The 22733-nt window shown below is 47.0% G+C and overlaps 1 protein-coding gene across 1 annotated transcript in view; it reads right to left on the minus strand.

Moving 5' to 3' along the window:
* Nucleotides 1–22733, minus strand: part of EPB41L5 (erythrocyte membrane protein band 4.1 like 5) — a 1452967-nt gene that overhangs the window by 857256 nt on the left and 572978 nt on the right. The window contains exon 8 of the mRNA XM_086957110.1: nt 8996–9116. Within this exon, the coding sequence (XP_086813236.1) occupies nt 8996–9116 (121 nt within the window). The remainder of the gene's footprint in view (nt 1–8995; nt 9117–22733) is intronic.

Raw genomic sequence — 22733 nt, forward strand, 5'->3', positions numbered from 1 at the left:
GCTTCAACCCCAGGTGCGGGACACCGCTGATCGTCAGATAACACCATATGAGCGGTGGCTGGTGACCCGCGCCTCTGATGCTAAACTGATCACTGATCTCTACAAGTTCTTACAGCCCCCTCCGTTTCACTACTATAATCCGGGCAGGGAGCGATGGCACAGGGAATTGGGTAGGACACTTAGCCACAAGGAGTGGGACCAGATTGCACACCGTGCGAGACACTCAGCGTATCACACTGGCCTCACTGAGACATTCACCAAGGTGTTCACATACTGGTATTACACCCCAGAGAGACTGCACGAGATGAACAGGCATATCGAGAAGGAGTGCTGGAGAGGTTGTGGTCAGGTGGGGACCCTTTCGCATATTCTTTGGGATTGCCCCTTGTTGGCCGCATATTATAAGGAGGTTCTTGATGAGGTTGATATGCATTTTGAAATTGAATTACCGCGCTTTCCGGCGTATATATTGCTGGGCCTTCCTAATGGCCTGATGTATCCGTTGAAGTCTCGTAGGGGCAGGCAAATCGCGATAGCGCTGGGCTTAGCGGTTCAGAACATCCTAATCCACTGGCGCACCACCACGGTCCCCTCCATCACTGGCTGCTGGGTATGGAAAAATTGTCACTCATGGTAGCGGGGGAGATAGACCAATTTGATGAGCTGTGGCAACCCTTTTGTGCGCTATTAACAACCGAATTTAGGGAACTCACCTGTCCGAGGTACCTCAGGCTCCTAAGGTTGACGCCACCGGTGATTCCAGCAGATTAGGAGGGGTAGCGGGGCTGGGTTCCGGGAGGGGGGGGGGGGGGTGCGGTTGGGGGGGCAGGTAGTGTTACTAGCGGTACATTGGACGGGGGGTGGTGGGGGGTTGGGGTGTTTGGGGGGGGGTTCTAGAGGTTTGTGGGTTGGGTTCCTTTGTCTTATTGCTTATTATTCTCTGCTCAGACTGATGGTGTTGACTATGCTCAGAATGGAGGTATTGCTTATATTTAGCCTTTTTCATTTGCTGTTGCTTCCTTTTCCACAGCGGACTAGTCCACCGTCGCACTCGTAATGTCATGCTCATTTCCTTCGCTTAAATGTATGTAACCCTAACCTCCTGTTCCCTCTCCCTATGTTTTGGTCTTAATAAAATGCTTTAAACCTAAAATTTCAGATAAAACAAGTATTCTGAAAACATACGATGTAAGGACATCTCATACATTTAAATAAAATACATAAAAACCTTATAAGTACGATACATAAAAGAACACCCTAATCTAATAAGTACATTTCACAACAAAATTCATTTCCAATAATAAAAAACGAACATAAACCCCCTGTATTCAGATAGCTCGAACGATGTTTCTACAAATTAATTGGATCCAATAGCCTTTAAACAATTAATGTGTTGCCACCAGAGTTCCTGAATTGACATGTAACTGGTACCCTCTAGGCTTTACTTGGATTCTCTATTGCACAGTGCGTCAACGCATTTCGGTGTTTATGCCGTAGATATGGTCACACCTTCCTCAGGACAGATTTAAGCGGGGTCATCAATTTCCTGTAACTGGTATCCTTCTGTATATTAGAAAGATATCCATCAGCACAAGATTATATCTCTATACAACAGGCAACACATAACAGTTCATAGCATCATTGGATTTAACTCCTGGTTCCTGGACTAAAACCTCTAAATCTGGCTCATTACACAAGCCTGTAGTATACAGTCACTTGATATAACCATAGGTTTATCTTTTGTGTAGCCTAGGGCATCATACACTCATAACGATAAATGCAATCGATAAATATAAACTAGTATACTAAAGGCTTGTGTAATGAGCCAGATTTAGAGGTTTTAGTCAAGAAACCAGGAGTTAAATCCAATGATGCTATGAACTGTTATGCGTTGCCTGTTGTGTAGAGATATAATCTTGTACTGATGGATATCTTTCTAATATACAGAAGGATACCAGTTACAGGAAATTGATGACCCCGCTTAAATCTGTCCAGAGGAAGGTGTGACCATATCTACGGCATAAACACCGAAACGCATCGACGCACTGTGCAATAGAGAATCCAAGTAAAGCCTAGAGGGTACCAGTTACATGTCAATTCAGGAACTCTGGTGGCAACACATTAATTGTTTAACACCTTGGCTGCTAGCGCTATTTTCCTTCTGCGCTGCATTCCCAGATTTTCCATTGTTCATGACGAGCTCAGCTCGTCATCAGCACAGCTCAACTGTGCCTCATGACGAGCTGAGCTCGTCATGAGCATGGAAGGGGTTAAAGGCTATTGGATCCAATTAATTTGTAGAAATATCATTCGAGCTATCTGAATACAGCGGGTTTATGTTCGTTTTTTATTATTGGAAATGAATTTTGTTGTGAAATGTACTTATTAGATTAGGGTGTTCTTGTATGTATCGCACTAAAGGTTTTTATGTATTTTATTTAAATGTATGATATGTCCTTACATTGTATTTTTTCAGAATACTTGTTTTTTCTGAAATTTTAACAAAGAATGATCAGATTGTATTTTAATAAAAGAGTGTAAACGTTACATTTTAGTTTTTGGCCTGTTTCCAAAGAGTACATGTATGGATGAGATGTGATCAAAGTGAAAGTACCACATAAACTGTTGTCCAATAGTTAGTCCAAGAGATTCCTCAGACTTACATTGTCGTTTAGTACCTTGTTCCCTGGAACACGTGGGGTCTTCTCTCTTACCTTGACCTACATTACCACAAACCTGCAAAGCGTAACATGATCACCATCTTCAATCAACTTTTTTCTGTGTTGATAATCAAATACTAATATTAAATGTGTCCTTTATTTGCACATTCTATTTCACTGGGAGGTGGAAAGGTTATATGTGAACCTAGGTCCGTCTCGCGCTGCAAAGCTTTTGCTAGTGGTGAGTAACAAGCTTCCTTTTCAGCATAAACCTACTATAGAATCATATGCTCTACAATGACTGTATATAACCAGTATCCCTCATGTGTAGTTGACTGTGAAGAGGGAGCAATAGTGGAACACGAACTGAGTGACTGCCATCCTTACTGTGACTGAATTGACACCGCAATATTTAGTAAAGTGCGTAAAGATGACTATGCGGTTGCACACAAATCACTTAAAAACATTCCATATGTATGCTTAAGAAGTACTTTATAGTGAAGAATGGCCTGGCTTCTATACAAGTGTTTCCTGCTAATAAGTATGATGATTAGAACGTCTATAATGCATGCAGTAATTGTAACCTTTGCCGCTATCTTACCTGAAGTTTACCAGTCAAGGGAAACAAACAAAATGCTGCCTTTAACCAATTATTGGTGTTCTGTCCACACGGTGAAAGACTTTCAACTAACTTCTAGAAGGTTTTCATGGATTTTAGAAAACAATTGACAAATATATTGTTTGATTAATATGAAAAGATGGATGTACCCTTTGGGAACAAACAATGAGTGTGTTCTCATTAATTTATCTAGAAGTTGCAGTAAAAATGGCAGCTTCAATTGCATGTGCCTGGAATTCATAAACCCTGCGTAAAAAAATTAACTATTGACTCTGAGATGCTCTAATGTTAATTAGTGCACAGGTTCAAAAGGAAGCAAAATGACAATAGCTTTTTTATAACTGTTCTCCAATTGACTTGGAGAGGTTTATTCGACAGAGTACACATCAGCTTATCTGCTTCCGGAAAATTATAAATGGTGAAAAGTTACTTACTTTACGCTTGCTGAGGTACAGGGGCAGCTGGCAATGGGGATAAATAGTGGGGCGGACACACAAATGCACATTCACACCCACCCACTGACGTGCACATGTACTCACACTAAACCACCCACATTTACACACACACACCCATCTCATTCACAACCCACCATTCACAAGAACATATACACATGCGCGAATACACATACATTCACCCCATCCCTACCCCATTCACAAGCGCATATACACAAACACGACTCACAACACACCAGTTCAAATACACATACATTCCCCATTCCTCAACGCCTCAATATTCAATAAGCACTAACCAGGCCGTGGCGGTGACACAAACACTGGGTGGCAGGAAGCAGACTCAAAAATGCCTCAGAAGTTGCTGCAGGCTTTGGGAAGGGATGTACAGAAGATCTCGCTAACTCCTCTCACCAGGCCGGGTCACCCCCTTGCTCCTCCTGCCGCCTCCTGCTCCTGCCTGCCAGCCTTGCCGCCTTTTTCCCCCCCAAGCGGCCCAGCCTCAGCAGAGCCGCCCGCTCGCCAGTTTCCCGCCGCAGCTCGCCACAGGCCCTGCCCACCATTGGACGAGTCGCTCCCGCCGCCCAGCTGACCCGCCCTCTCGTCCCCCTTCTTATGGCGACCGCGCAGCGGGAGCGCCGACTGAGCGCCGAAGGTGCGCCACAGGTAAGCCCGTCTGCGCCCGTCCTCGCCTGGACCGCGCCCAGTGCCAGGACCCATGGCCCCCGCAGACCCCAGCCCACCCGCCGGACGTACGACGCCGCCACCCTCAACGCACTCAACGCCGGCCGAATCCCAGGATGCTACCGAGCCACCCCGAGACGCACCCACGGACCCTTCTGCTGCAACTCCTGCAAGTTCACCTGCACTACTCCAGCACCAACCAAGACCAAGACAAGCAACAGCAGCAGCCACCTGAAATGCATCCTGCTCAACACCCACTCCGTCCACAGACACACCATCGAGCTCTGGAACCTGCTCGACACAACCTCACCAGACGTCGCCTTCCTCACGGAAACCTGGATGAACGCCTCCTCAACGCCCGACATCGTCATCGCCATCCCAGACGGCTACAAGATCATCCGAAGGGACCGCATCAACCAGACCGGAGGAGGCATCGCCATCATCCACAGGAACACCATCTGCATCACGACCAACACCGACGACACCCTCGCACCCGCTGAGCACCTGCACTTCCAGGTCCACATCAACCCCAAGACCACCCTCAGAGGCACCCTCATCTACAGACCCCCGGGACCACGCACACAATTCAGCGAAGACATCGCGGACTTCATCAGCCCGCACGCCCTCCTCTCCGCTGCCTACATCCTCCTTGGGGACCTCAACTTCCACCTGGAGAACAACAACGACCGCAACACCACCACCCTGCTGGACAACCTCGCAAACCTGGGACTCAAGCAGCTGGTCACCACCCCCACCCACTACGCCGGACACACACTCGACCCAGTCTTCTCATCCAGCAAGGACATCGCCTTCAGCCACGTCACCGGACTCCACTGGACGGACCACAGCTGCGTCCACTTCAGCTTCAGAAGGACCACGATCCACCACCACCAGCAACAGGTTGCACGCAGAAGCTGGAACAAGATCACAGCCGACCAGCTCGCGACCTCCCTGAGCATGAACCCTCCCACCAGCGCAACAAACCCAAGCCAGGCGGCCACCAACCTCGCGAAGTGGATCAGCAACTGCGCAGACGACCTCGCCCCTCTGAAGACCCTGCCTAGCAGACCCGGTAGCAAGAAAGCTCTATGGTTCACCGACGAACTCAAGAGCTTCAAGAATAACTGCCGAGCCCTCGAGAGAACCTGGCGCAGAGACCCAACACCGGACAACATGACTGCCCTCAAGCTCGCCCCCCGAAAACACAACCAACTCATCCACGCCACCAAGAAAACCGCATTCAAGGAACGACTGGACAACAACGCACACAACAGCAAGGAACTCTTCAACATCGTTAAAGAGCTCTCCAACCAACACGCCGGAAACAACGACATCACCCCTTCGCAAGACCTCTGCAACTCCCTCGCCTCCTACTTCCACAACAAGATCGCGGACATACAAAACAGCTTCAGCACTCAACCGACGCACGCCACGACCGAACCACCGCCCCCCACCACCACCCTCCGCGCCTGGAACCCGATCAGCACCGAAGACACCGTCCGCACGATGAACTCCATCCATTCCGGATCTCCTACCGACCCCTGCCCTCACCACGTCTTCAACAAGGCCTACGCTGTCATCGCACCCCACCTGCGGGACATCATCAACACCTCCTTCAACACCGCTACCTTCCCGGAGAGCTGGAAGCACGCCGAATTCCGCGCTCTACTAAAGAAGCCATCAGCCGACCCCACCGACCTCAAGAACTACCGCCCCATCTTGCTGCTTCCGTTTCCTGCAAAAGTCATCGAGAAGACCGTCAACAAGCAGCTGGTCGCCTTCCTCGAGACGAACGGATCCCTCGACCTCTCGCAGTCTGGCTTCCGGGCCAACCACAGCACCGAGACCGCCCTGATCGCAGCCACCGATGACATCCGAGCACTGCTTGACAACGGAGAAACAGCAGCCCTCATCCTCCTAGACCTCTCCGCGGCCTTCGACACTGTCTGCCACCGTACACTAGTGCAGCGACTCAGCAACGTCGGAATCCAGGAGAAGGCACTGGAGTGGATCATCTCCTTCCTCGCCGGAAGGACACAGAGTCTGCCTCCCCCCGTTCAGATCTGAAGCCACCGAAGTCATCTGCGGCGTTCCTCAAGGCTCCTCGCTCAGTCCAACCCTCTTCAACGTCTACATGAGCCCCCTCGCAGACATCGCACGCCAGCACAACCTCAACATCATCTCCTACGCCGACGACACCCAGCTGATTCTCTCCCTCACCAATGACCCCGCCACCGCCAGAGCCAACCTTCACGAAGGGATGAAAGAGGTAGCCGAATGGATGAACAGCCGCCTGAAACTGAACTCGGACAAGACGGAAGTCCTCATCCTGGGATCCTCACTCTCCGCCTGGGACGACTCCTGGTGGCCCCCCGCCCTAGGCAGCGCACCCAAACCAACACACCACGCATGCAACATGGGCTTCATCCTGGACTCCTCCCTCTCCATGACCAGACAAGTCAACGCCGTCTCCTCGTCGTGCTTCAACATCCTGCGCATGCTACGTAAGATCTTCCGGTGGATCCCCACCGAGACCAGGAAGACGGTCACCCAGGCCCTCGTCACCAGCCGTCTGGACTACGGCAACTCCCTCTACGCCGGAACCACCGCCAAACTCCAGAAGAGACTCCAGCGGATCCAGAACGCCTCAGCACGACTCATCCTGGACATCCCCCGTCGCAGCCACATCTCCGGACACCTGACAGACCTGCACTGGCTCCCGGTCAACAAAAGAATCACCTTCCGACTCCTCACCCACGCACACAAAGCCCTACACAACCAAGGCCCAGGATACCTCAACAGCCGCCTCAACTTCTACGCTCCCAAACGCCAGCTTCGATCGACCGGCCACGCCCTCGCCGCCGCCCCGCGCATCCGAAGAGCCACCACAGGGGGACGGTCCTTCTCCTACCTCGCCGCCAAGACATGGAACTCCCTCCCGACCCACCTCCGCCTGACCCAGGACCACCTCGCCTTCAGGAAGCAACTCAAGACCTGGCTGTTCGAGCAGTAGCGGACCCCCCTCCCCCAGCGACTTGAGACCCTCTGGGTGAGTAGTGCGCTACATAAATGATTTGATTGATTGATTGATTGATCATTGGCTGACCCGAAGATGGACCCATACGTGGGTTCTGTGTACTGTCACTGGAACCAAGCTATACCTGGCAAATGAGCCCATAACGAGGGAGAAGTCAGTACTGGGTTGCTTGTGTTCTGGTTCAGTGATGACCAGGCTTGGCAGTACGGGCTGGACTTTTCCCATTGGAGCAGTGTCAAGACTGATTTGCATATAGCTGGGCCGTAACAAGGTGACATGGTGTACAAAATAACGGTTGACTGGAATGTGGCCAGAGTAATTACCAGTGGCTGAGATCAATTCAAGCATTCCATCCATAACTGTTTGTATACTTTAACATATTCACAACCTGTACAATGAGTGGAATGATGCAAAAGTGGCATCTGATGCATGTTATGTTTTAAGCCCCTGAATTCTTTGTGGCTTTTGGTGTTTTAAATGCTTTTAATGTATCCATTTCCATCCACTGGAAAGTCTTTTTCAGCGATGGAACTGATTAAACCTTTTTGTAGCGTATAGTAAAACCCAACAGGAATATGGGCAGGATTAGTTTACGCAGTTCTGACTTAAGTGAAAATTAATCCACTTTACAGGCAAACAGTTTACACAGATACAAACAGTCCCGGTCTCTGAGAAGTGCTTTAACCACTGCTAGATACTTTGTAAAAAACCTGGAGTGTTGAACTATTGCATTGGAATACAGAAATATTCATCAATAAAGAAACTGGTAGCTACATAGTCACTCTAGTCCAGCATCAGGATTACATGTTGTAATAATGTAATCCTGAATGGTATGGCCTTCACACATGTTTTCAAATGAGTCTTAAAATCTTTAATTTGTCTGATCAAAAAATGAATTGTCTTCTTGATGTATTACCACAGTGGGGAATTCTCGATTAGAATCTTTTCTGTTCTAGAACGTAGACATTGTATTTTTGCTCTCTGTTTTGGTTTCATATTTGGTGATGGATACAGTATACGGTAACTGGATGCAGCAGACCTGTGGTTTAACGTCTATTCTCACTGCCCTGAGATATTGTCCCATGCTGTTGGGAACAACCTCTGACGTCTAAGAACCTACATGTTTTGATCAATGGAGTTTTGTCTTTTATGGACATACACCATTTTATGACATTCCTGTTTCCAAAACGGAGTTTCTTTTACATATTTCCTAAGAGTGGTATATCCCTTAAATATTTTCTACTGGTTACTTGATAATTTATCTGGAATCATGTCGCCTGTACCACCTGCTCTGCGCTCCAACCAAGGCAAAAAGATTCTGTAATTTTTTAACATATTTAAAAGTGTCAGGAAGAACAGCCAGACCTAGTCACATCTGTTCTGATAAAAGAAGGTAATTTCTTGGAGTAAGCAAAAAATGAATAATTAAGTGCATCAAATGTGTGTTTGTTGACTACTATTTGGATCTCTGTAATATCAACAAATATAAGAATGCATATCGCCCATAATACAATAAGTCATGGTTCGTGACCAACATAAACCATACCTGAATTCCTTCCATTTCTCCAGTATAGCCAGTTCCATCTCCTCTGTCTGGTCAGGCGCAAACCGGAACTCCGACACAAGGTCAGGTGGATGCTCAGCAGGTTCAAAGTCACCAAGTTCAGCTACAAATGAGCAAATGTACAAAAGACATCTTTTTATTTTTTTTATATTTTATTTTTGCATTCCAAAAACATACAACAAATGTGTATTACACACAACATAACCCCGTGTGACAATATATATGCAATTACTGTATAATATTGTACAACAGATGCATTATAATAATTCACATCCTCATACACTATATCACAGAGCCTTCTAGGATGAGCCCGTGTCACCTGTACCATCTTGAGGGCTAGTCAGTAAATAGGCCGTTAGTGGGAACCATACATCTTTAGGTCTAGAGGGTGCTGGCAGTTCTTCGGCATAGTATGCCAATTGGTCTCGGCAAAACATCAAATCTTGTATCCAGTGGGTAAAGTTCGGCACCTCTTACTGTCCCATATTTGTGCTACTTTTCTCTTGGCCAATAATAATGTGATCAACACCAGCCGCCTGTTTCCTGGCTTTAAATGCTCCACCAGCACCCAAAAGCAAATTCCAGGAGAACAATCTACTGTTTCCAACATCATGACTGACAAGGCTTGTGTGACCAATACCCAAAATGTATTGATCTTGGGACAATCCCATGCGCGATGCATAAAATCAGCCTCCTGTGCCCCACGTCTTTTGCATCTGGCTGTCTCTCCCGGCCATACCTGTACAGTTGCAGGGGAGTATACTATATCTGCTGTACATATTTTAAATGAATGATGTGTAGATTACAATTAGGTGTCAGACGGCTAGTCATGGAGCAGCTGAACTCCCAGTCCTTCTCGTCAAGAGTGCCACCCCGAGCTTGTTCCATTCTCTCTCGCGCCGGGCTGCTTCCAGGCTCGGTGTCAGATTGCATGGTGTTCTACAATCGGGTGACCAATTTACCCCATGAGGGACCTGCCAACAGTGTTTGTAAGGAGGTCAGAGTAGCTGGTTCTGAGGAGTGCCTGTCATTAAAGGCCTTGAGGGCCTCCTGTAGTCTGTAATATGTAACAAGCATTTACAATGCAATGGTTTTGCCTTTGTTAAAGTTAGAGCTATTGGCATTGCTCTTGACATTTTTATTTATGTTTTTTTAACATAAATAAATGGCATTGTCATTTACAATGCCAATAGCTTAATCTCTCGCAAATGCCACACACAAACACCAACAGAGAGCCCCCCCCCACACACACAGAGCCCCCCTACACACACAGAGCCCCCCACACACACAGCCACACAGAGACCCCCCCACACAGAACCCCCCCACCCACACCCACACAGAGCCCCCCTGTCCTGTCCCAGTAGCAGTCCCAGGTGGTGTCCCGTGTAGACGTACCCTTCCCGGAATCTGGTCCCCATACCTGAGCGTTCCCATGTCTGAAGTTCTTCCCGAACCCTGATCTAGGTAAATATGATAGATAGGGATTAACCATATGTTTTCAATGTTTTCAGGTGTACGTGCCTAACCAATATTTGCTTCCTCCTAGGAAATGTCATTATATGTTTTCCTGCATATTATAACTTTTGAGAATCCATCAGTGCCGGGGTATGGGACCCAGGCTAAAGTCGGCCTGTGGAGGACTATGATGCAATCTCGCTTGCCCCAAAGATAAGGCTGTTTCATGCTAAGTACAAACCGGCGGAAGCGCTCTCCCATTTTCCCAGCTAATGGACCTCCAAACACAACCATTTCGGCACAACAAAGGAAAGAGGCAACTTCTTGATAAAGAAAATACCCTAGGTGGTCGAGGGCACACCCACTGCATTGCAAATGTAAAAAAACGTATGGGGACAGGAGGGGGCCCAAATACAATGGTGTAATTAATTTATATTCACATACTGCAGGGTGCGTGAAGAACGCAAAATCGGTAGCAACCGGTTCCTTAATGTATTGCGCCTTTTTCAACAGGATATGGGCGTTACATTCCTTTTGTCAATTTACCCAAAAATTCAACCGGGCACCGGTAAATACACAGCAGCTGAAGATGTATTATTTTAAAATGCACAGATTGGATTATTATGCCGAAGTTTTCCTTTAAAGAGTACTAAAGGCGAGAATTATCATAATTTGTTCGGCCTCATTTGAGTTTTAAAAATGCACAAAATCCTTCACCAGAGAAAAATAGAACGTTCACACAATGTCCTCCAAAGTAAAATATAAATTGTCAGGTTATGAAAATATATCACCCGAACAAAAAGTTATTAATTCCGTAAACATGCTACTCTTGCATATCTGATCAAAGGTACTTGCTTTACGTAATACAATTCTAAAGAGCAGCAAACTGTGTTTATAGTTCGTTAAACTTCAAATTCAATTAAGTTGACTAACATTGCAAGCGCCACGGAAGGACTCGACAGTATTCGTGCTGCAGAAAAATAATCAGCAGCCCAGCCTCACATAAGGATTTCCTGTTTCCTTCACTCGAGGCGCATTGACCCCGCTGCATACATTTTTGTAATATAGATCTTTCCTCCAAAATTGGGCTGCTGCGGAACTTGGAAAGGGATAATTCCATTAGACAAAACGTTATTTGTTTCAATCACAGAAAGTTACACTTATTTTACAGAGTTTAGAAGAAATGGCTCAGTGTGCGGTTGTTTTCAAGCATACAGAGAAAGTACATTAATGGCGTATGTATACAAGTACTGGGAAAATATTTGCTAAATGTTTATTTTAGCATTTCTGTAAGAGCTTTCCTGCCTAATTTTCTTGCCTCTCGAGTCGTTTGCTTCCATGTGTCTAAAGCCAGGTTTCAACTATTCGGACTTCTCCACCCTCTTTGAGCTTTTATTCCTTAAATGTATGAGTTTTAGAGAAAAGAGGGACTATAATGACACAAAGGAAGACAGAAGGAAACACGGTCAAAAAGTGTCCATGTGTGATAACTTTAATCAATCCTGATATGGTAGTCAACAGAACTTTGCATGTTGGGACTTGTAGTTTCGCTTTTAACATCGCACTGTGTCAATATTTAAATGTGAAAATGCTACAGGCTAAAAAGGTTCACTGGCACCGCCGCATATAATAGTGGGCATCTAACCCGCATGCACACACTTGTTGCCTCTTTAGACGCACTTGGTTGTGTTGAGGAGGCATTAAACGTGAGTTGAAGGCAGGGGGATCTCCCCCACCCCCTCTGCCAACTGGACGCAGCAGCCCAAGAGACACACGTGGCCATCTTCTCTCCACACACTTTGCCGCTCGTAGCTGCTTCAGTGTGCTTTTGCTTGTTGCCGTCTTCCTTCGCCTGCTATCTGCCTGCTGCCTGTTGCTTGGCGAGATCGAGGAGACAGTCTTCCCATCTTCCCATCTCTTCACGTCGGAGGCTGCTTGACAGGGGCAGGGACTGCGAGACCCAGGGTTCAGCGCGTGGAGACCTAAGCGCACCTGGAGTCTCTTCCCGCCCCTGCTCCGCCTCAGTTGGTTGCCTGCTCCACTGCCTGCTGATTGGCTAGAAGCAGTACATCAGCTCGCGGCCCCCGCTTCGCGGGTGCCGCTCGTAGCTGCTTCAGTGTGCTTTTGCTTGTTGCCGTCTTCCCTCGCCTGCTATCTGCCTGCTGCCTGTTGCTTGGCGAGATCGAGGAAACAGTCTTCCCATCTCTTCACGTCGGAGGCTGCTTGACAGGGGCAGGGACTGCGAGACCCAGGGTTCAGCGCGTGGTGACCCAAGCGCCCCTGGAGTCTCTTCCCGCCCCCTGCTCCTCCTATTTAAGACACTCCCCCCACGCTAAGCGGGACGCGTGCGGGACGCCGGGCGAAGCCCGGGCAAAGGGCGGGCCGTCTGTGGCCGTCCGGGGACGCCGGAGGACGGGACGGACCACCCCCCATTAATCTTGCTCACCTGCATTGTAATCCACCACTGCAAGGTAAGAAACCAGATCAACCCCAAATCATTTACAATTACCACTTGAGATCATAAACCTCTTTACGCAGTAACCTACACAAGATCAACAAAAAGACCTTCAAATGGGCTTCAAAAAACTACGCTCCCGTACAATTTTTCTGAAAAGAATGGGGACTGAAACCGCTATACGGAAATCCACCGACAAAGCCATAAAACCGGGCCGTTTAATTCAAACACCGGCAATAAGTTCTTATTTTACTTCACTCACAGCAAAAGTCACGCCAACTTCATATACCTCAGTCCAAGAAAACTCTCTCAATGTTTCTGCTATTATAAAGGAAACTGAAAGCACCCCCAAATTGCCTAATGCACATTTTCAAACGGGCCAACTGGACCACGACTTAAGTAACAAAACACTACATACCCCAAAAGACTTAAAAAACTTAGATCGAGAACCGTCTAACCTAATAACTTCAACACCTCTAAAGAACAGAGGGAATTCAATGTTATTCGAAGACCTAAACGTTACCAAATCAAACGATCACTCACAAAAATTGGATCACAGAACAAGCCATAACTTGCAAGAAAAAATATCCCCTCCCACTATCCTACCTGAGCTTTCTATGGATCTCTTCAACAATAATTATACAAACAATAATAACATCAACTCAACTCCAACCATATCTAAAGCTTTGTTTTCTTTGCAAGAGATTCTGGAATCAGTCCTCTCCTTCTTGGGAAACATCCTAGAAAATTCCGACCAAACATTGGATGCCCAAATAGGGATCTTAAAATTTCTGGTAGACAAGAAAAAGAAAAAAGATCTCCTCGTAGCAGGGGAATTCAAAAAGTCAGACTCAATCAACTATGAACAAAAAGACTTACTAAAGTGTCACAAAAAAGAACAGAAGAATAGAACTCGTGACTTCGGCACTCAGACTTCTGAGATTTTAATACAACAAAAACAAACACTGGATAAACCAAACGACTTAGTTGTATATTCCCTAAAAAAACTCTTCAAAGAAAAACACCAACAAAAAAATAAGCCCTACCCGATATTTTCAAAAAGCAGTGCAACAAATACTTCCGCTAAAAATTCTATACTTGCAACTAAGGAAATTCACAATGTAAAAAATCAAGAAGAAGAAGTAAGGCCATCCAAAATGAAATCGGAAAATACCCCAGAAGGAAGGGAAAGAAGGAGGAAAAAACCACTCAGAAGGATTCAGAAAAAGAAATTTCACAAACTAAAATTTCAAAAACCTGTTAAAATACAAAATCCAGAAGAGGACAAAGTGGAAACCTTAACAGCACCTGTAAATACAGAAAACTCTGCCCTCAGCAAAAACGTCTTAGAAATAATACCACAACTGGACCCAAGAGCTAAAGAATATGTTCCCATCAAACACACTGAGGAACCAGAGCAAACTAATAACAAAAAAAATAGGGCCAACACAACTAGGTATATCCACAGTTACACTGAACCTTCCTCCAAAATCCTTCAATTCGAGGAACTCTTCCCAAGCGATCCAGCCCCACTAAATAGAGGAAGATTAATACATTTATTACGACACGTCGAGCCATTACACTCTCTGAACAGCAATGAACTTGATCTAGTCTCCTTTCCTTGTAAAGATAACGTTAAGCTAACAAGGGTAACTTTCTGGTCATCTGTTCTACCGGAGATCATACTTAAGGAGAAGGAGACACTTCATAGACATGGCTACGACGTAGTCGAAAAAAAGGAACAAACGGCCCACAAAGACATAATGGGGTACAATGATCAAATTTACGCTCTCTCCAATTCACAAGGGACGCAATTCAAAAGAAATCTTGTGGCGACTGCAAACCAAGTAACGACATATGCCGATCAACTTACTACTGGGCAAGAAAAATTAAAAATCTCGGTAAATAAAGGTCAGCGAGCAGTATGGTACCAAGTTCCCAAACAATCTGACAATGACAATAACATTAAATCTTGGGCTTGGGTGTCTGAAACCCTGAATAGCAACAAAATCAAAATTACCAACCAACATTTTGTTTAGCATTGGCACAAAAATAACTTCCTGGAATATTGCAGGTGGGATAAAGAACAAACTGTCCACAGCCTTGGGAAGTCATCCGGATATCCTATTTTTACAAGAAACGTGGGCAGTCGAACCTATCACCTGCAAAAACTACTTTGTGTATGAAATTCCGGCTATAAACTCTTGCAGAGGTCATGCTAAAGGTGGTCTAGCCACCCTACTGAGAGAAGAATTTTTCTGGGCACAGGAAATAGTGGAAACTAACCTAGAAAATCTACAGTGTATCAAAATCTCCACCATAAAACACAGTACGGCCCACTCCAACACAATTCTACTCTTTAATGTCTATGCACCACCGGGCAAAAAACACGACATAATATTCCTTAACATCATGGAAAAAATAGAGTCTATAACCGAAAATCATCCTCACTCATCCTTCTTAATTGTTGGCGACTTTAACAGCAAAATCTCGAACACAGCCATAAATACTTGGGCAAAACAACTGAACGAAGAAGGCAGGGAAATCACAATTCCACAATTTCCAGATGGTATACTTACTGATAAAAGAGGGAATTTACTACTGTCATCATTAACAAGACTTAACGGTGTAATAGTGAACGGCACTACGGAAGGGGACATTCCTGCGAACTACACTAGGCGAGGCAATGGGTCTCCTTCCATTATTGACTACATAATCAGCAGCATGGACTTGCTAGACTCTGTAACACACTTGCTTAATCAGTTTGGTCATGAAAGCGATCATGCTCTAATGCTTTTTACTACTGACTGGCTTCCAAAATCCTCTGCAACTAGCCACATTAATTACCACAAAAGCAACATAGTGATAAACAGTGAAAAAAGACGTATTTATTGGAATTCCTCGACCATCGATAAAATTACATCTCAGATTGACCATTCCCTAATTCTAACGAAAATATATTCTGAAAATCCTATTGAAAATTTTGAAAATATCATAAAAGACTTCAGAAACCTTATTTTAAATATGATAACAAAGGATGTAGCTGGAACCGGAAAGATGAATGATGATAACAAAAGGCGCAATTTTAAGAACACTGAAATAAAGAAACAATTAAATAAATATATACGCGCTCAATTCATGAGTCCGACACCAATCTTAAAAAAGGAAATAAATAGACTAAAAAATCAACTGAGACGCGAAATTCAAAGAAATAAAAAAACTCTACAGGATCGTAACTGGGTCGACATCCAGATCGCAGCGAAAAATAAAAATCAACGCAAATATTGGTTCTTAATAGGAAAACTCTCTGGAACAAAAAAGAACTTACAGCCAATTCCTGTCCCTCCAAAAGACTGGGAAGCTTTTCTGTTAGACCTTTATAAGTTAAACCAAGCTACACAACCTGAAAGTTGTGAAGATAATTACAAAGGAAAGGAAAGAAGTCCTATAAACAAAACAACAGCATCATCAGTCGAACTAATCATTCGCAAGGCACGAGCCACGGGTGCTTCTGGCCCTGACCAGATCCCTATTAAAGCACTGCAAATTGCCCCCAAGGAATGGAGTGGACTGCTATTTCCCCTATTCAACTATATTTTAGATACTGGCCAGGTGCCAAAATCCTGGCAGGGAAGTATCGTCATCCCCATCCACAAAAAGGGTAGCAAAACCAACGCTTGCAATTATCGCCAAATTGCACTTATTGACGCTGTGGGCAAAGTATTCGCTGCTGAAATTCTTCACCGTTTGAAAGAATGGGCTTTTTCATCTGGCCTGATCCCTATGTTCCAAGCAGGATTTAGACCTAACCATGCGGTAACAGACAACATCGCAGTTATCCAGGTCATCCTCGATAAATACGTAACTCAAAAAAGCCAGGTTGTCTATGCCGCCTTTATAGATTACTCTACAGCATTCGATCGCGTAGATCGACCAACGTTGTGGAGGAAACTGAAGAAGCTTGGTATACAGGAACAGTTGCTACAATCAATTGTAAGCCTACACACCGACACTTGGTGCCAAGTTCAATTGGGAGGAGAAAAAGGGTATACAGAAAAAATCAAAACTGAAAATGGACTAAAGCAAGGGTGCCTTTTAGCCCCAATCCTTTTTTCGCTCTATTTAAGTGACCTGTGTAATTTTCTCCAATCAGGTTCCAACCTACCTCCGACAATAGCAAATCAAAAAATTAATGCATTGCTATACGCGGACGACATCGTATTATTGGACCTCACTCCCTTTGGATTACAAGCATCTCTGGATCTGCTGTACAACTACTCCAATGAGAACTTTTTAGTTCCAAATATCAAAAAAACAAAAGTGCTTGCTTTCTCTGGGAGGAAACAAAGCGCAAGATACCTTTGGAACTTAGGAGGAGAAAAACTAGAAGAGGTGTCGGATTATCCCTACCTTGGCAGGACCCTCTCCAAAAATCTTTCCAATGCAAAGCAGATAAATAATCTTCAAAGGAAAACAGATATACACACTGCAGCCCTCCAGAAACTCTACAGCGCAACAGGAAATAGACATTTCTCCTCTCTAATAAATGTCTATAAATCAAAAATACCACCTGTATTATCTTACGCTACGGAGTACATACCTATTAAACAATGGGTTTTTATGGACCGCAAAGAGGGAAAGGTATTGAGGAAAATTCTGAAACTATCAGACGCAGTCCCAGTCCAAGCACTAAGACTGGAATTATCTGTTACTAGTTCATACGCTGTAGCTATTGCAAATGTCATTAGGTGGGCATACCAACTACTGCACGCAAAAGAGAATACACTAAGGTCACTGCTGAAAAAAGAAACCTTTGAGTCCGATATGAAAAAGCAGATTTTCCAAGAAAATATGACCGAGGCATTCCGTATTGCTAATATTGACACTGAAATGTTGCTATCCTGGTCACCAGCACAATTAAAACTGTTTTTAAAATGCTTCACCTCAAAAATAAGTTTCGAGATGGACTCCAAACACTGTGATAAACTACTCACCTATAAACCTTTTGTTGACACATTAGAATACAAACAAAGCCGGTCTTACATCGGTTTAACCTTGACCCACGGTGCAAGGAGAACTATTGCCATGCTTCGACTGGGTATCCTTCCCGTACTCTCATACACTTCAAGATGGCTTCCGGGAGGTTCACCTTTATGTGCCTTGTGCGCAGGCGGCGACCAGACTCTGGAGCACTTATTATTAATATGCCCGAACCAGAACGTAACGTTAGCCCGCACAAGATTTCTTGAGCCCATTTATCGCTCAAGTAGAATTCTGTCGGTGAGAGACCTTATTAGTCTGTGTAAACAACCCCCGAACGAATTCATCTGTTATAACCTGTACAAATTCTTGAAACTGTTTTTATCCTTGTATTGAGAAATTGATAAACTTTTTAAATTATGTATATGTTGAGATATATTTGTGGTCCTCGGTTGAGTACCAGTACAAATAAAACTTTTTTGACTTTTTGACTTTTGACTTTGACTTTTGACTTTTTGACACACTTTGCTTTACAAATTAACCAGGGCGGGGTCACATGCGTTAGGAGATTACGCCCCCTGTCCCCAAGTACTCAAAACACACACTGCCAGGACCGACCTTAAGAAAATATTGATGCAAACGCAGATTGTAGCGAATGCATCTGATGTTCCATCACACCCACCCATCTTCGCACTGTACTACTGCCAGCCCTCATGCAGGACCCTGCTAGGATTCTGCTATGTATGTACCGACACTACACCCACCTTAGTTTCATCCAAGCACCTCAAGGCTGCCGACATCAGTAGCAACCGGTTATTCACAAACGTCAGTATACTACCATAATTACACCCTTGTGTTCCTGATACTGTACGGAGTAAAGGAGGCTGCGTAGGGTTCAAGACAGGATCACAGACACTCAGCAGAACATTACACACCTCAGCAGTAACAACAGACACTCACCTGCTCTTCCTGGAGCAGCAGAGGGAGCTCGACTAGGCACAGATACTCCGGTAAATTCCAGTGCGTGGAGGGAGTTCAGTTGACTGCATCAGTCTGTCCGCGCTTCACCCGCCTGCCCTACCCCGGCTGCTCTTAGCGCCAGCAGGAGTTTTGACCCCTGCGGATCACCCTCTTCCCCCTCTCTCTGCCTGCTGAGCTTCACTGGGGCGTTACCGGCCGCCGGGCCGGCTTCTCCTCCGTGCTGGGGAGATTCAGTAAGAGGTCAGCCCTCTGTCTGTCTGTCCTCCTGTGCCCCGTCCCACGTTGCTCTAGGCTCAGTAGGAGTCCACGTTGCGTCTGTCTATCTTCCCTCCTCTGTTGCCCAGCACCAGGACCTCTGAGGCAGCAACTGCTTCGCATATCACAGGTGCATTCTGGTACACGTGGTCCAGCTGCTCGCTGTTAAAGCCTCGGTACACCTGGCAGAGGCGAGGCTGCAAAGTTGGACATTGGACAACACAGCGTATTGGTGTCACCCGGTACGGTCCGCACCCCCCAAGTGACGCCACTGCTACTACCGTGGGCTGACAAAGGAGAAATCGTACAAGTTCTACTTAGGACTTAATTTCCGTTATGTCTTTTTGTTAAGAGTGGCAACACAGGCTATACATTTGATATTGTAGAGCGTGTTGATTGTTGGCACAGAATTGAGACGCCTCCGGCCCCCACATACCCTCTACTAGCCCTTTGACCCTCCTACATTCTCATTTCCTGCCTACCACCTACAACCACGTTAAGGGCTCTTCTCTTGACATTGTGATGAGTGCCAGCGTGGAGGGATGAGTGGCGCTAGGACTATCTCTGCAAGCATGTAAGTCGGTGTCACAGAGAACAAACTCATCAGTGACACACACAAGTTTGCAGTCTGGTGCAAAGTACGATACTGCACAGCATGTTTACAGCTAGAACGTCAGATAAAGTAGGTTTAATGGCCATTTATAACTTCAGACCGATAACCAGCAAAGGAGACAATTTCATGTGCAGCAGCTGGATCGAGGGAATCGACTTGAAACGACAGAATGGTCGGAAAGGTTTTGTAGCACACGGACAGGGGGGGGGGGGCGGGAATGAACGGCGGGAAGGCAGAATGGTCGTAAAGGTTTTGTAGCACACGGACAGCGGGAGGGAATGGTCGGAAAGGTTTTGTAGCAGGGGGGGGGGCGGGAATGGACGGCGGGAAGGCAGAATGGTCGTAAAGGTTTTGTAGCACACGGACAGGGGGGGGAGGGGCGGGAATAGACGCCCTGCTGACTGATAACGATCCGCATAGGAACACGCTTGCACAGTAACATCAATGCAACCAAAGAAGAGCAGCATAACAAAATAAGCAAACACTGACTCATATGGAACGGACACACGGAGAGGGGGGGGGTGCGGGGGCGGGAACGGACACACGGGTAGCGTTTACAGCTAGAACGTCAGATAAAGTAGGTTTAATGGCCATTTATAACTTCAGACCAATAACCAGCAAAGGAGACAATTTCATGTGCAGCAGCTGGATCGAGGGAATCGACTTGAAACGACAGAATGGTCGGAAAGGTTTTGTAGCACACGGACAGGGGGGGCGGGAATGGACGGCGGGAAGGCAGAATGGTCGTAAAGGTTTTGTAGCACACGGACGGGGGGGGGGGGGGGGCGGGAATGGACGCCCTGCTGACTGATAACGATCTGCATAGGAACACGCTTGCACAGTAACATCAATGCAACCAAAGAACAGCAGCATAACAAAATAAGCAAACACTGACTCATATGGAACGGACACACGGAGAGGGGGGGGGGTGCGGGGGCGGGAACGGACACACGGGTAGCGGGAGGGAGCCTCCCCTAGCCCCAGCAAACAAAGCACTCACCTGGACTTCGTTCCGGGGCCGAGGCGGGACCTGCTCTCCACTCCTCCTCCTCCCGATGACACGGCGGAGGCTCGGCCGGCTGGGCCAATCCCAGCGCGGCCCTGGCTGTAGACGGACGGCTGCTTCCTTCGGCAGGAAGGCGGGTGTCGGCTCAATGCAGGACCAGATTCGGGGGCGTTCCCGAGAACAGGCTTTCGGCTGACGTAGCCAAAAGCCAAAAATTCTCGGGAACACCCCCGAATCTGGTCCGAGATTGACGGACGTCCCCTCCTCCCAATGGCTAGCCTCTATTTATGGAGCTATCCAATGGGAGGAGGGGGCGTAGACCCGACTGCACATACAACTCATAAGGTTTTTTGGCGCATGCGTACTGAAGTACGCATCGCCAGTCAAAACCTAAAAACGGACATTGGCGCAAAGTTATGTCGATCCCGTATCTCCTCCATCAATATGAATGTGCCATCTGGGTAAACATCGCCCATTGTGACTATACCCATGTCCGTTAGTACTTCCAACACACTTTTTTCCTAAGCCACAGAGAGGTTAGGGCGATGTGCACTTGGAAAAGCCGGTGCGTATACAATTTGTCTGCCTGCACGTTTCACTATAGCCCGCCAAGCCTGCACTGTGCAGTCCGCTGTGCACATGTCCCTGAACGGGTAGGTAGAACTAGCCTTGGAAAGGAGTGCCACAAGCTGACCAGGGGCCATATCATCCGCCTTCACCGCCACGTGTGGAACAAGCATTGGAAATGCAATAGGTCTCGCATTATAAAAGTAGGAGCTATTGGTCTTGTAAATGATTTTTTTTTGTGTTGATTTTTGAAATAGCTAAATGGATAGCTTTGTCATTCACAACGCTAATAGTTTTAACTTTTGTGAATGTGACACCTATCGCATTTGGAATGCAACATGTTTTGTATTTACGTGACTTTGATGGCAGCTCTTGTTGTTATGTCACATCTCTAGAGAGCAGGAGAGTGCAGCAAGGGAGACAAGCACAGCCCTGCAAGCTGAGCGTCCTCCCATCGCACACCCATCTGTGGCGTGAGGGGGGTGAGCGCGAGGGGGGTGAGCGCGAGGGGGGTGAGCGCGAGGGGGGTGAGCGCGAGGGGGGTGAGCGCGAGGGGGGTGAGCGCGAGGGGGGTGAGCGCGAGGGGGGGTGAGCGCGAGGGGGGTGAGCGCGAGGGGGGTGAGCGCGAGGGGGGTGAGCGCGAGGGGGTGTGAGTGTGTGTGATGGTGAGTGAGGGGGTGTGAGGCTGAGTGTGTGTGACGGTGTGAGGGTGAGGGTGTGTGAGGGTGAGTTAGGGAGTGTGAGTGGGTGAGTCTGAGAGTTCGGGGGTGTGAGGGTGACTGAGGGTGAATGAGGGTGAGGGGATGAGGGTAAGGGTGTGTGAGGGTGAGGGGCATTGATGGTGAGAGGTTGCAAGGCTGAGGGTGAGTGTGTGTGAGGATGAGGGTGTGAGGTGTAGTGAGTGTGAGATTGTTGTGAGGGGTGTGAGGGGAGCTAGAGGGTGAGGGTGTGTGAGTGTGTGTGAGGGTGAGTGAGGGTGTGTGAGGCTGAGGGTGTGTGACGTTGTGTGAGGTTGAGTGAGGGCGTGTTAGGCTGAGGGTGTGTGATGGTGTGTGAGGGTGAGTGAGGGTGAGTGAGGGTGAGTGAGGGTGAGTGAGGGTGAGTGAGGGTGAGTGAGGGTGAGTGAGGGTGAGTGAGGGTGAGTGAGGGTGAGTGAGGGTGAGTGAGGGTGAGTGAGGGTGAGTGAGGGTGAGTGAGGGTGAGTGAGGGTGAGTGAGGGTGAGTGAGGGGGGTGAGGGGGGTGAGGGGGGTGAGGGTGTGTGAGTGTGAGTGAGGGAGTCGGAGGGTGTGTGAGTGGGTGAGGGTGAGAGTGTGAGGGTGACTGAGGGTGTGTGAGGGTGACTGAGGGTGTGTGAGGGTATGAGGATAAGGGTGTGTGAGGGTGAGGGGTGTTGATGGTGAGAGGGTG

Source organism: Lissotriton vulgaris, chromosome 2_1, assembly GCF_964263255.1.
Source record: "Lissotriton vulgaris chromosome 2_1, aLisVul1.2, whole genome shotgun sequence".
NCBI lineage: Eukaryota > Metazoa > Chordata > Amphibia > Caudata > Salamandridae > Lissotriton > Lissotriton vulgaris.